The 13,648-nt window shown below is 48.9% G+C and overlaps 1 protein-coding gene across 3 annotated transcripts in view; it reads right to left on the reverse strand.

Annotated features, from left to right (window-relative positions):
• The window catches only part of USP37 (ubiquitin specific peptidase 37), a 724,569-nt gene that overhangs the window by 436,947 nt on the left and 273,974 nt on the right, over positions 1–13,648 (reverse strand). For all 3 annotated transcript variants that reach the window (XM_069616844.1, XM_069616843.1, XM_069616845.1), the window contains one exon: positions 5,406–5,608. In XM_069616844.1, coding sequence (XP_069472945.1) covers positions 5,406–5,608 — 203 coding nt within the window. The remainder of the gene's footprint in view (positions 1–5,405; positions 5,609–13,648) is intronic.

Here is a 13,648-nt window from a genome sequence, read left to right on the forward strand (position 1 = left end):
TCCAATTTTTCTTTGGGCTTAGAGCCATGTAGCAAGTGCGGCTGTGAATGCTCAGCAGGCTTTGAATGTGAAGGTTCAATCACTTTCGACAAAAGTTTTGTTGCCAATGAAACTCCTTTCGACAATCCTGTCAAAGGTTGGCTAGGGGTTGTGTGCCCTTTTCACCAGCAGACTTCCCAATAGCAGAGCTTTTGGCCAGCCTAGTGGGGGTGGGGACAGGCACGCTGGAGTCAGTCGACTGCTCCAGTAAGTCTTCAGCCCCCGAAACTGAGCCGTAGGTGCCAACGTCTTCCTCGTCCGACTCAACAGCAGTGAGGAATGGGATTCAGCCTGCATGCCGAAAGGCTGCCACCTCTTGGTGTGCCTGTATAAGCGCTTTTGGCTTTAAACGCTTTCAGGAATCGCAGGGCCGTTCGGCATGATCACTGTTACGCTCACCTGGACCCCACAGGGGTGTCGATCGGACCCGGACCAGCTGCGGTCTTCAACGTGATGCATAGTGCAGAGATGTCTGGACTGGCCCGCCTAGTCTTGTCTGCTGGACCCGAAGAAGTATTTTCCTGCAAGTGGAGACAGGGATTAACCACCTGTGGGTTTTAGTGATGGCCTCCCAACTGTTCTCGCTCTCCCCCACTAATCACCTGCGATATCCCCTTAGTAACCTCACCTTATGTTCGTAAAAGATGAGCTCTCCATCCTGCGTGTCTTGCAGGGGCGCGTAGATACCAGTTACTTCACTGGTTTGAAGGCGTTGGGAGAGTTCCGGTAAGTATTGACTCTGAAGTCCCTGGTGGGATTGGCAAGTATCAAGTTCAAAGAGTTTAATGTGCCCGATGTTCACTCTTGTCCCCTTCCTTCCTTAAGTTGCAACTGAGTTTGTGAGAAGGTGGTCTCGTAGCTGCTGCTGGCGTTCAGGTAAGAGTCTGTTACCCAACGCTGTCCGGTAACTATTGCATGCGTTAACGTGTTTTTCTCCCTCTTTACAGATGCAGAATATGAAAATGTGGAGTTATGGAATAATACCGCCGGTGGTAAATCAGGTAAGTCTATGGTGGTAATAGGTTGTATTTGTGAATTCCCTTGGCTCATCCTTGTTTTTTCTTGTGTCCCCTAGGTGCCGGATTACGGCGAAGAAATTATGGAGACAGTGCCGAATCAAAAGATGCTGTGAGAACTGGTGAGTATGACGCCGTGCTGGAGCTGGCGAAGCGACACGTGCAGGACTGATGTACTTTCCTGGTCCGGAGATGAAATGGTTCCGGAATTAGTTGAGGAATTTGAAATAAGTTTGTTTTCTAACCTTGTCCTTTTCTGCTTTATTCTAGGAGCTCCGGATTCGAGGAGGGCGTGGCAGAAGACTGGATGCTGGCTGCGGGCACACGGGCGTGGCGGAAGACTGGATGCTGGCTTCAGGCACGGTGAGCGTCGCGCTGCTGGATGCAGAATAACGTGAATCATGTGCCGCTGTTCGGGTGTGGTTTAAATAGCCTCCAAAGTAGTTCCAGGTAAGAAGTTCCCTAGAGCCACGCCCGAGTAAAAAATAGTCCCTGTAACAAAATAGTCCCATCCAGGCCTCATGTAGGTTTGGACTCTTTTGCAGCATGGTCTGCATCAGGTAAGTAAAGTCTATGAGCCTGGCGCTTATGGCGCCAGGCCCGAACCCAGACAGCCCCTAACCTGGGCTGCTGAGGTTTAAACAAATGTCTGGATGCCTGCTCCCGGAGCTGAGGGCCTTGGTCCTGATGCCCGGGGGTAGGCATCATGACAATCACGTGGAAGACAATTACACACTGTTTTTGCATGGAAATGGTTACGTTCCATATGGTTGTATATTTAGTAAGGGCATTGGTCCTATAAAGATCAGACTACTAATGCACTACTTGGCGAAGCAAGTAAAGGTTGTATTAAGTGGTTACAGATCCTACAAAATGACAATATGAGTAGTAAAGAAAAAAAATGCATCAGTGTGAGCATCTCTTGCAGCATACGAGAGACCTCCACTGGCTTCCTGTTCAAACAAGAATAGCGTTTATGTTCCGACACATTAAAGGTCTGTTTGGCGATGCACCTTACCACCTCAAAACGCGCATTAACGTCCAATAAACAACCCAGAACACTAGAGCGAAACACTATTCTTTTACAACGCTGCAAATCTCGTAGAGTTAAGGGGAAAGAAAGCTCTTACCCTGTGAGAGCTGCTCGAACATGGAATAAGCTGCCTACAGATCTACGATGCGAAAGAAATCTACTTTTAAAAAAAGCACGAAAACTTATTTTTCATAAATTAGATCAGCTTAACTCTCCAGACTACATTGCGATGTTATCCAAGATCTTTCTCTGCGCCCTGATGCCTGCTTGCTTTGGCGCGTTAGAAACAGATGAAAATACATTTCAATCGGCAGCTATACAAAAGTCAGTAGAGAAGAAAGCGGGTGTTAATGTAGAGAGCTCCCCCCCCCCCCTTATCTCCCTACTGCCTATAAGGCCATCAAGGCATTAGTCGAACCTTCAGACAATAGTCGCTGGACGAAGGCAGATCGATCGTAACGACAGTTGAAATAGAACGATATCAATATTAAATGCGCAATCTCGCTCATTAGCAAGCCTACGAGCTCTGCATATGTAACCGACCACTGCTATGATATATGAAATGGCATTCCTAATACGCCTATAGACAAGTGTTTCAAAGCACAACAAGGCAAGGAAGGGGGAACAGAGGTAAGACAATCTTACTAGGCCAGGTGACATTGAGATTGTGCACGTGCAGGGGAGGAGGGAAACGGAAAGTGTAGGGAGGAGGGGTAATGGGCAGTGCAATACCTAGGATCAATAGTCAAATAAATAAAAACAGTAGGTTAAAGTGTGGCCAGCATGTGGCAAGTGCAGGGGTAAGTGCAGACATCAAGTGTCAAGAGCTGTTGGGGTCTGTAGGGATACAGAAACAGTCCCAAGTGCAGGAGTTAACCGGGAGGCAGCGCAGGAGTGCAGCTGGCTGGTGAGCAGATCTGGGCCCGAGATCAGAGGGTAGCCAGGTGAACAGTGCAGTTTCAGTCAGGAGTTTAGCATGGGAGAGGAGGAGAAAAAGCAAAAGCAAAGATGAAGGTCTTGAGGTGCTTCCGGAACCAGAGATGTTCTTGTCAAGTTTCAGGGAGGCTGTTCCGGAGTGAGAACCCAGCTGAAGAAAGATCTACCAACAACTCGTTGCTTGGAGAAGCGAGGGACACTGGGGGAGTTGGAGGCGGGTGGGCAAACCGCACGAGAAGGAAGATATTTAGGAAGATAAGCTGGAGGTAATGAAGCCCCCAGGCCTCAGGCGGCCTTGTAGACAATGCAAAGGGTTTTGAACTTAATCCTCAAAGCCACTGGGAGCCATTGCAGAGATTTCAGTCCTGGAGAGATACAATCCCTGGGCTTGAGGCCAAGGACAAGTCTTGCAGTCCTGTTCTGGATGAGTTGCAGAGGGCAGAGAGTAGAAGCAGGCAGATTTAGAAAGAGGCTGTTGCAGTAGTTCAGCCTAGCAAGAACCAGAGTTTGAGACAGTGAGCTTCTGGGGGAAGGAGAGGAAAGGAAGAAAACCTCCAAGGAGGTGCAGCTGGTAATGTGACTTCTTAGAGACGTCAGATGTGAGGAGAGCAGGAGAGAGTTGAGTCAAAGATGACCCTGAGGTTTTTAGCCTCACAGGTGGGAGAAGGAAGAGGGCCAAGAGAGGCCAGCCAGAGATTGATAGGAGGTAGGTGTACCGATGAGGAGAAACTCAGTCTTACTGGCTTTATGGCAGAAACGGCTGGTGGCACACCACTCCTGGATAGCGCACAGTCAGGTGAGAAGAGGTGGTGGAAGGAAGCCTGAAAATGAGCCGAGTTGTCCGCATAGCACTGAAAGTTAGGGCAAGAGCAGGAATGCGGTGGGCAAGAAGTGCCTGTTATTGGTTGAACAGCCAGGGAGAGAGGTTAGACCCCTGGGGAAACATCACAGGTAGAGATAGAGCGAGGAGCGGAAGGACCCAAGTTGGATCTGGGAGGGTCGATCTGAGAAGAGAAAGGTCAGCCAAGCCAGGGCCTGATCGGTGATACCTAGTCTTACGCTCACCTGGTATCCACAGGGACGCCACCCAGCCCTGGTTGGATGATTTGCACTCTTGAACCCTCTCCCGGTCCCTTGGTAATGCCTCTGGTTAAAGATGGGTCTGCAATACAGGAGAGCTGGATTCAATACCAGATTGTCTATGTTTTCCCACCTCCCTTGGCCTCAACTCCTTCCTCCCCTTGACTCCAGTAGCGAAGGAGTGGTTGCAGAAGTCAGCCTGGAGGAGTTTTCCTAAAGTCCACTTGAGGTAAGACTTCATTAAACTATCCCTTGGCATATAGATCCCAACTCTTAGTTTATGTCTGTACTAACAAAAGGTTCTTAGTAAAATGGCAGAGCAGCCAGGCTTATCTAAGGAAAAATGTGTGAGCTGTAGGCAAGTACACTGAATACAGCAAATGCAATAGTCCAAAGAAACCCTTACACAATGTTATATTAAAAATGTACATTTATTCTTATTTACACAAAGGTAGATACTTACTTTACTAACCAACACTCAAATTCTTAATTCGTTTCAGAGGCGATTAATAGTTGCTCACCGTTACAATTGTTAGAGTTTGACACTAATAACTGAAATACCGCATTATTGATAATACTGTGCACTTGTGCTGTTTTACAGAAACGTTAATTGTATTTAGTTAGCAAAACCGCATCAGTCTTTTGGAAGGAAAAAGGTTGGTTATACACAGTAGCAAATCTTACAGTATAGTAACGCTTTTCTGAGCTAATGTTTTCAAGTCTAATCCCTAACTTTACGAGAAGTCAGTGTAGGAGTGTATCTAAAGTCTTATGAGGGTGCAAAAGTTAAACAGATACCTTAAAAGAGCTGGAGGAAAGCATGCTCCATAAGAAAGGTAGAACATAGAACAGAGTTCCAAAAGTCAGAGGCCCCAAGGATAAATGGGAGTTGTGGGGGGGTGGGGGGGGGGGGCGCTCCCCTCATTCAGGATAAAAAGCAAAACGTCCAGAAAAAAATTGCTGGGGTCTCACTAGGAGAGGGGATTACACAACTTATAAATCTCCCCAACAACCACAATAACAGAAAATAATCGGAGGGACTTCGATGTGTGAAGGATGATGGGTACAACACACGTCACAAGGGAATAGTATTACAAGCACACCCAGCTGGTATCCCTTTTTGAAACTCTAAAACAAGAATGCAGTACTATGCACTAACCACTAGATGTCGGCCTATGCACAGTATGCGATTCCAAGCAATATATACACACATACACACACGCACATGCCAGTGTCATGTGTTATAAAAATTGACATGGGATGGGGCTGCTCCATCCACAGAGGGCTACTTTGACACTTACATTTTGCAGCGGATTGAATGCTGCACCTCAAATTCAAAGTTGCAGATAACTGGACATGAATATACACGGGAGGCTGAACAATCTTCTGAAGAGTTTCCAATGGCATTCTCACTGGACGGAGGTTCCATCTTCCATGTTTTGTTTAGCTTCTCCATGTCCTCCTTCAGCTGATCCAGGCACTGATTCAAAAACTCATGTGCATCCTGAGACACAAAATGTTTTACTTAGAAATTACCTTACAATGTAATAAATGTAACATGCAAACTTCTTCCCACACAAATATTTAGTGGATTGCTCACATTCAGCCGCTATAGAAAAGGTGCACTTCAGAGAAACATTTGAGCAAGCTCAAATGTCCAAAAACAGACAATATAAGACAATAAAAATTCTTGTGGTCGAAGTACCACAAATATCAGCTCACTCACTCAAGAAATCCAATGTTACTTTTTGGTCAGGGGCACTCTGCGGACCCCTCAATTTTGACAAAGTGACTGCCAACTGCATTTTTGTTATTTGAGTGTCCAGGTCGAATAAAAGGTTCACAGGATTGGGATCAGCAATGATTTCATGAATACCTAAGCAACTTCAGTTACCCCCTAGACAAATTATAAAGCAATTTTACTTTGTGAGACCCAAAGAGAGAATCAACCGCGCAGGCAAGACTGAGGCGCCTCCTTATTCTGGTGTACAGGGAAAGACTATTGTCTATCCAAACTATAGAGGTAGTTGGCTTAGTCTTGGGAGTGTGGGGAGGTAGTGAAAGGTTCAGTTAAGCACAAAGTGCGCTCTTAATTCAAGTTTGACAAAGTATTGTTAGGGACAGTTTTTCTGAAGTCCAACTAAGGGCTTTACAAAACCACATCTGAGGCAGTACAAAACTCCACTCTTAATATAATGTTATATCACCCGAGAACATTTGGTAGCATAGACCGAGTAGCCAGGCACATTTTAGGAGGGAGCGAGGGCTCTTTGCCTCGCACCTCTAGTAGAGCAAACCCTCCTTTTTGGTCTCTTCGGGCGTCAGCTGGAAAAGCTAGGACGCTCTGGCGACCATGGCATGAAACAACCCCACCTCGTCTGGCGGGCGGAGACATCCTCAGCTGTGCCGAGCCGCCCCGGCGTGACTGATCTGTCGTGTCTGTCCCCTGGTCACTCTAGGGGGGAAGGTGCAGAGGTTGATGAGGCAGTGCTGGGTGGCACATCCTCTTTTTTGCCAGAGGTTGATCAGGGGTCGCAGGGGCATCATCTTCTGAATTTCCGACACCAACATGTGCAGGGCCGAGAGTATCTCCAGAGATGCATCTCTTGGAGTTGGTGCGCAGGCATACTAGGCCCTGCGCCACCGGCACTTCCGTCATCCCCTTTTCCGCCGTCAGCGTCGTCATCCCCCACGTCCTCATGGACCTTCTCTATATGGACTTCTTGTCTTCCTCGTCCGAGGACAAAACCTCAGTTCCTTGGAGTACGACTCGCCCTCTCCTTCCCCCCCACTTTTTTTTGCATCCCGAGGGGTCCTATTCGGGCTTAACTCGGGCATCCTCTTTGCCGGTGTCTTCGCCACGGCCCCGGTGGAGGCCTTCTGCCTCGGGGGGCAGGGACACTAGGCACAGCCAGGACTACCTTGACCGGGTCAGCCTCTTTGGCCTTGGAGAGATCGGCCGCTACTGACGATTTTTCCTGCGCTGCCTGGGCCTTGTTAGGCAGGTTGGTCACCTTTTCCTGCACCTCTGGCTTCTCCCGCGGCTTAGCCGTGTTGGCCTATTTCCTCTTTGGGGAGATACTGGATCAACGACTGGCTATGGAGGAAGATCGTGAGGTTAATCGCGCCCTGCCCATTGTGGGACGACCCCAACAGAAACTGACTTGCAGTGCTTGGCCTGGTCAAAGAACTTAGAAGCCTGCTCCTCGGACCAGCTGATCCTGGGTGAGGCTTGGGGCACGGGATAGAGGCCTTGGCACAGAGTCACACCGCCAGTCTACTGTGGCTATATTTCATGGGTCTCTTGCTGAACCCGAGGCAGATCTTGCAATCTTTTTCTCTGTGCTCTGGGTGGAGACAGAGGCACTGAAGCAGTTTGTCCTCTACAAACAAGTTGCCCAGTTGGACCAGACCTTGAAAAGGGATATTCCCTCCATCTTCTCTTCCAACATAGTCCGGAGTGCGGAGTAGGCCCGATGGCCTTCTGGAACTTGACGAAAACTCGCTGATCCTTGCCCTTGAGGGGTGCCTAAATTCACCGACAAACAGATCCCCGATTGGCGGCCAATGTAGAGCAAGGGAACACGTGCTCTGACAAAAATAGGACGTTCTCTCAAAAAAGAGAGAAACGAGGACTCCCAACACTTGAACGTGCAGTAAAAATCTGAAGATTTTTGCCAGTGGAGTGGCTTAGGGAGAGGGCAGTCACTGGCTGGGGGCAGTAAGACCCAGAGTTCAGTGATTAAGTGAAAGTGAAACTTTTCTTTTACTGAGGATTCCAGGCCTGACAGGAAATATTCATGAGCATGTGAATCCATGCTGGAGAACATTAAATTCTAGGGAAGTCCGACCTAAACATTTAGTATAGGCCACACCTATTCATAGGGAGTAAAACCATAAATTACATTATAGTAAATCAAGGGTGGTAGACAGTCATGCAGTGAAACTCAGTTCAGAAATCACTTAGTAAACCAACCCGGTTATCAGGACACTTTTCTGAATAATGGAACACAGATTCAGGAACACAGATTCAAGAAACAGTACAAACCTATAACTACATTCAGGATAACACTCAGTTATACTAGGTGAGCGAGACCTTGTGGTAGAATATACAGTTGCTTGCTTTTCAGATGAGTGAAACACAGACTAAGGGTAAGCAATAACTTTCTACACTAATTTAGGATTGCACTAAGCAGACCAAGGTCAGATACACCTACAGGACTCCAAGAATGGTACACCGCTATTCTAGGCAGGTATGATATATTTTATTTTTATCGCACTCATACACAAGCGTTTCAGAGAGCGACAAGGCAAGGGAGGGGAACAGGGGAGAATACAACGATCTTACTAGGCCCAGTGACATTGAGAACGCGCAAGTGCATGGGGAAGAGGAAAAGTGCATGGGAGGGGGAGAGGGAGAGTGCGGAGCAGAGGAGACAAACAAATCCAAAAGACATGCATTACTTACCGTAAAAGCATTTCTGATGATTGTATCTGCTTAGATTCACATGCTGTGCATATGGTCCGACATCCAGTGGTAACTGCAGAGTATTGCATCTGGTCTTTTGGGGGACCGAAAGGGGATGTCGGCATGGGCGTGTCTGAAACACTATCCCTATCGTGCCGTGTGTACTACTCAAAATCCCTCACGTGCCGAGGTCCCTCCGATTGCATTTTTTCTGCCATGAGGGATCCCAAGGCTATAGTGAGTGAGTACATGAAGAGAGAAAGTAGTAAGAAGTCTATGTTCCTTCCACCCCGAGCGGGGAGGCAGGGAGGGCGCATGTGAATCTAAGCAGATACAATCATCAGAAGTGCTTTTACGCTAAGTAATGCATGTCTTCTGATGCTTGTTAATCTGCTTAGAATCACATGCTGTGCATAGGCTAGCGAGCAGTACCCAGAGTTGGAGGTGGGTTGTGAGAAGGAACAGTAGAAAAAAAGATGTCTTAGTACTGCTTGTCCCACCCGAGAATCAGACCTAGAATGAGTGTCTAGGCAATAGTGTTTTGTAAAGGTGTGTACAGAACTCCAGGTTGCCGCTTTGTAAATTGACTCTAGGGGAACATTTGCAATGAATGCCCCAGTGCCTCGAGTAGAATGTGTTCTAGGCTTGAAGGGCAGTTCTCTTTTTGCAAGAGTTTAACAGTGTGATGCATTTGAGAATCCACCTTGATATTGCTGATTTAGAGACAGGGTCCCCTTCTCTACCAGCTGCCACTGAAACAAAGAATTGTTTAGTTTTCCTCAGTGGTTTAGTTCTATCCATGTAGAACCTGACTGCCCGGCGCACATCTAATGTGTGAAGGCTTCTTTCGGCCATGTTAGTAGGTCTCTGGAAGAACATGGGTAGTTCGATTGACTGGTTCACATGGAACTTCCAAATAAATTTCGCCGCAAATCTGGGATGTGTGCGCAGAACTACCTTATCTTTGTGGACTGTAACAAAGCGGTCCAAAACCGAGAGGGCCTGTAGTTCGCTAACTCTTCTGATAGAAGGGATAGCTACTAGAAAGGCTGTCTTGTAGGTCAGGTCTTTCAGACTCGCTTTATGCATAGGCTCAAAAGGGAGTCCCATCAGCCTAGTTAAAACCACATTTAGGTCCCACCCAGGGGCTGGGTGAGCGATGGGGATACATTCTTTTAACGCCTTCCATAAAGGCTTTAATCACAGGTATTTTCCACCATGACACCTGCTGTGACGTGGTGTAGGCTGACCACGCCACTAGGTGAACCTTTAAGGAATTGAAGACTAACCCAGAGTCCAACAGATGGGTTAGATATAACACAATGTGTGAAGGCGAGCAATCGGTGGGATTGACGCCTATGGAACTGCACCAGATGACAAAACGTTTCCAATTGCTGGCAAAGCAATAATGTGTGTTAGGCTTTCTTGCCTCCCTCAGTATGTCCATGAATCTTAGAGGGAGTTGCAGATGTCCAAACTCCAAGACCTCAGGAGGCAGGTTGCTAAATTCAGAGTTTGTGGGCATGGGTGCAGAGTCTCCACCCTGTCCTGAGACATGTTGTACAGGCAGGGCAGCTTGACTGGTGGAGAGAGGGACATTTCCATCCGGTGCGCGAACCAAGGTAGGAGTGCCCACATGGGAGCCACCAGAATCATGGTGACTGGTTCCTGGTGCATCTTGTGTACTATCTTGTTCAGAAGGGGAGTTGGGGTGGGGGGGGGGGGGGGGTTTGGGGATGGTGGGTGGGATGGGGTGGGGGGGCGACAGGGGGTAAGCGTAGACAAATTTCCCCGACCAAGTTATCCAGAGATCGTTCCCTTTGGATCGGTTCTGGGGGTGCCTGGAGGCGTAATCTTGACATTGGGCGTTCTCCTGAATAGCAAACAGGTCGATCTCTGGAAACCCCCATTCTGCGAAGACGTTGGATACAATGTCTTCGTGCAGTCGCCATTCGTACTCTTCTGGCAGAGGAAAATCTCCGCTGAGTATGTCTGCCAGAAGATTGAGTTCCCCTGGAACATGTTGGATATCAGGAACATCTTGTGTTTGAGCGCCCATATCCAAATGTTCTGGGACAGCTTAGATAGCCCTGGAGAGTGAGTGCCCCCCCTGTTTGTTCAGGTAATACATTGCTGTTGTGCTGCCGGTTAAGACCAGCACTGTCTTCCCTTGCAGTTGCACCTGAAAGGCTTTCAATGCTTTGAACACTGCTAGTAGCTCCAGTAGATTTATATGGTTGGACGCTACCCGAGGGGACCACACTCCGTGCACTGTCTGTTGAAGCAGGTGAGGGGCCCCCCCCCACCCCACCCGTGAGAGATGCATCTGTCGTGAGAGTGGCTTCCACTGCAGGGGTGGTGAAGGTTTTCCCCTTCAAGAGGTTCTCCCTCGACCACCACTGCAGAGAGAACGAGGGCTGGCGAGACAACTAACAGATCTTCCCATTGTCCGCTGGCCTGACACCACTGGCTGTTGAGCCACTCTTGCATGGGACGCATGCGCAGAGGCGCGTGGGAAACCAAGTATATGCAGGACGCCATCATTCCTAGCAAACGCATAGCTTTGCGTACCGTCACCTCTCGACTGGCTACATACTGAGGAACCTGAGAGAGCATGTTCTGAACCCTCTCGCTGGAAGGGAAGACTAGACCGTCTTCCGTATGAATTATAGCCCCCAACAACTGTTTTACTTGGCTGGGGACTAAGCTGGATTTCTTTTCGTTGATAGAAAATCCCGGGCTGAACAGTAGGTCTACTGGTCTTTGGGTGTTCGAAAAACAAACGTCGAACGAGTCCCCGTGATGAGTCAATCGTCGAGGTAAGGGTAAACTGGAACTGAAAGTCTCCACAGGTGTGCCGCTGCCAGGACCTTGGTAAACACCATTGGTTGCGAGGCTGTGCCGAAGGGGAGTACCTTGAACTGGTAGTGTTTGTCCTGAATCACGAACCTTAGGAATTTTCTGTGCGCTGGCCGCATTGAAATATGAAAGTATGCATCTTTCATATCCAATGTTGTCATGAAGTCCCCCTGTTTTACCAATGGGATCACCTCTTGCAGTGTTACCATGCGAAACTTCTGGGGCTTTATGAACAGGGCGCATGGTGAGATCCGTTTTGGGTACAAGGAAGTACACTGAATAGATACCTCGTTTACCTGAAGAATCGGGACGGCTTCTATGGCGTCCTTTCCCAGAAGCGCTTCCACCTCTTGGATCAGGATCTGCAGATGTTCCGGTGAAAGGCGTCTATGTTTCGGCGGTCTGAACTGTGGAGGTCGGACGAATTCCACGCAGTAACCGTGGGCGACCGTCTTTAAGACCCACTGGTCTGAATTTATCCCCTCCCATGCCTTGAGGAAGGATGTTAATCGCCCCCCCGACCGGGGAGACATGGGAGGGGACCTGGACTTGGTGGTCATTTCTGACCCAAAGTTGACGCTCCTCTGGAATTGGAGCCTCTGCCTCTATTCTTTCCGCGCTTCTGACCCCTCTGGGGCTAGTAAGTGGGGCTTGCAGCCGGTTCACTTGAGTTGAAGTTGCCCGTGCCGAGATGGTTTTGAGCGGCGCGGGCTTGTCCTCGAAAGGACCGCCGAGAATTACTGCCCCTCTGAAGAGGGTTTCTGGAAAATTTGGTGCAGCGACTTAGTCTCGTGCTCCTTCTTGGCTGTCTCCAACGCATAGTCTACCGCCTTCCCGAAGAGCTTGGCTTCTTCGATGGGTTTGTTGATAATGGATGCCTGGGTCTCAGGCATGAAGCCCGACCTGCCTGCTGTCTCTGCGGTGTCCAGGGTATTCTTTACCACATTCTGATTGGCAAGTTTGCCCTCCGAGACAAAGGCGAGAAGCTTGGCTCTGGTTGGTTCTGGAACCTCTTGAAGGCCTTCCTGGAGTAGGTTCCATTGGGCGTCGACGTAGCTTGCTAGTAACGTTGTGTTATTGGCAATCTGGACGGTATAAGCCGCCGCCGACGTAACCCGTTTGCCTAAGGCATACAACCTTTTGGACTCCTTGTCTGGGGGTGACTCTCCCGTGGCAAGGGGAACCCCTGCTCTCTTGCGAGTGTTGGTCACCACCAGCGAGTCTGGGATTGCGTGTCCTTTGATATAAAGCGGGTCAGTGGGGGAGGGTCAGAAAAGTTTTTCGACCCTTGGTTTCACAGCCCTAGTCTGAGTGGGTGTGAGTAAGGAAGGGTCTCTTTACAGAGGTCGAGAGGGATAGACTGGCTTGCCCGAGGCTTCAATAATGTCCTCTGCGAAATCTTGTTCGGGCAAGGCTTCAAGCGTGGCAATTTTAAAGAATTCTGTTGCTTTTTTCCAACATGTTGAAAGCCATTTGATCATCCACCGGGGAAGCTTGTCGAATCGGGGTGGATGGGGGAGAGTCGAGGCAAACGATGTGATCGTCCTGCTGGGTGTCCTCCCAGTTGTCCGTTGCGCCTTGATCTTCCCCATAATTGTCCAGAAAAGAAGACTTCTTCTGTATAGATGTCTCTATACATGTCCATCTGGACATCTTCTCGATAGTCAACTTGGTGTTGGACATCTAGGTGTCCTACATCTTGTGTTTGAGGGTTAGGGTCCACCGGAGCTTTTTTCGGCGGAGGTTGATCTGAAGCCCTGAAAAACTGCTCCAGCCGATCCATACACCCCTCGAATTGCTCCGTGGTCCACATGGATGACACAAATGGACCTAGCTGAGTAGGAACTGTGTTCTCCGTCCTAAGGCGTTGAGAGGATCTCCTCAGGGTGCTTGAGAGGGGTACCTGGCTTTCTTCGTAAGAGTCTTTGGGATCGTCTTCCCAATCAGTGTAAACATTTTCAGCGGATTGGCCCATAACTGGGCGGAACCGGTACTAGGCCCACCGCCGTAGCAATCCTATTGATGCTCTTATGGATAGTCACCGAATCTTCGGGAGACAACGCCTCCTATGATGTGTCGGCAGTGAAAATGTCTTCCGCGGCTCCAGAAGAGCCAGCGGATGGCTTCTCGGGTAGAGGCCTACTCGTAGTTTTCGGGCCTGTATGGGCCTTGGAATCCGTCGAAGTTTCTTGTTCTGAAACTTCGGCGCATGTAGTT

This window comes from Ambystoma mexicanum, chromosome 9, assembly GCF_040938575.1.
Source record: "Ambystoma mexicanum isolate Mex_15411 chromosome 9, UKY_AmexF1_1, whole genome shotgun sequence".
NCBI lineage: Eukaryota > Metazoa > Chordata > Amphibia > Caudata > Ambystomatidae > Ambystoma > Ambystoma mexicanum.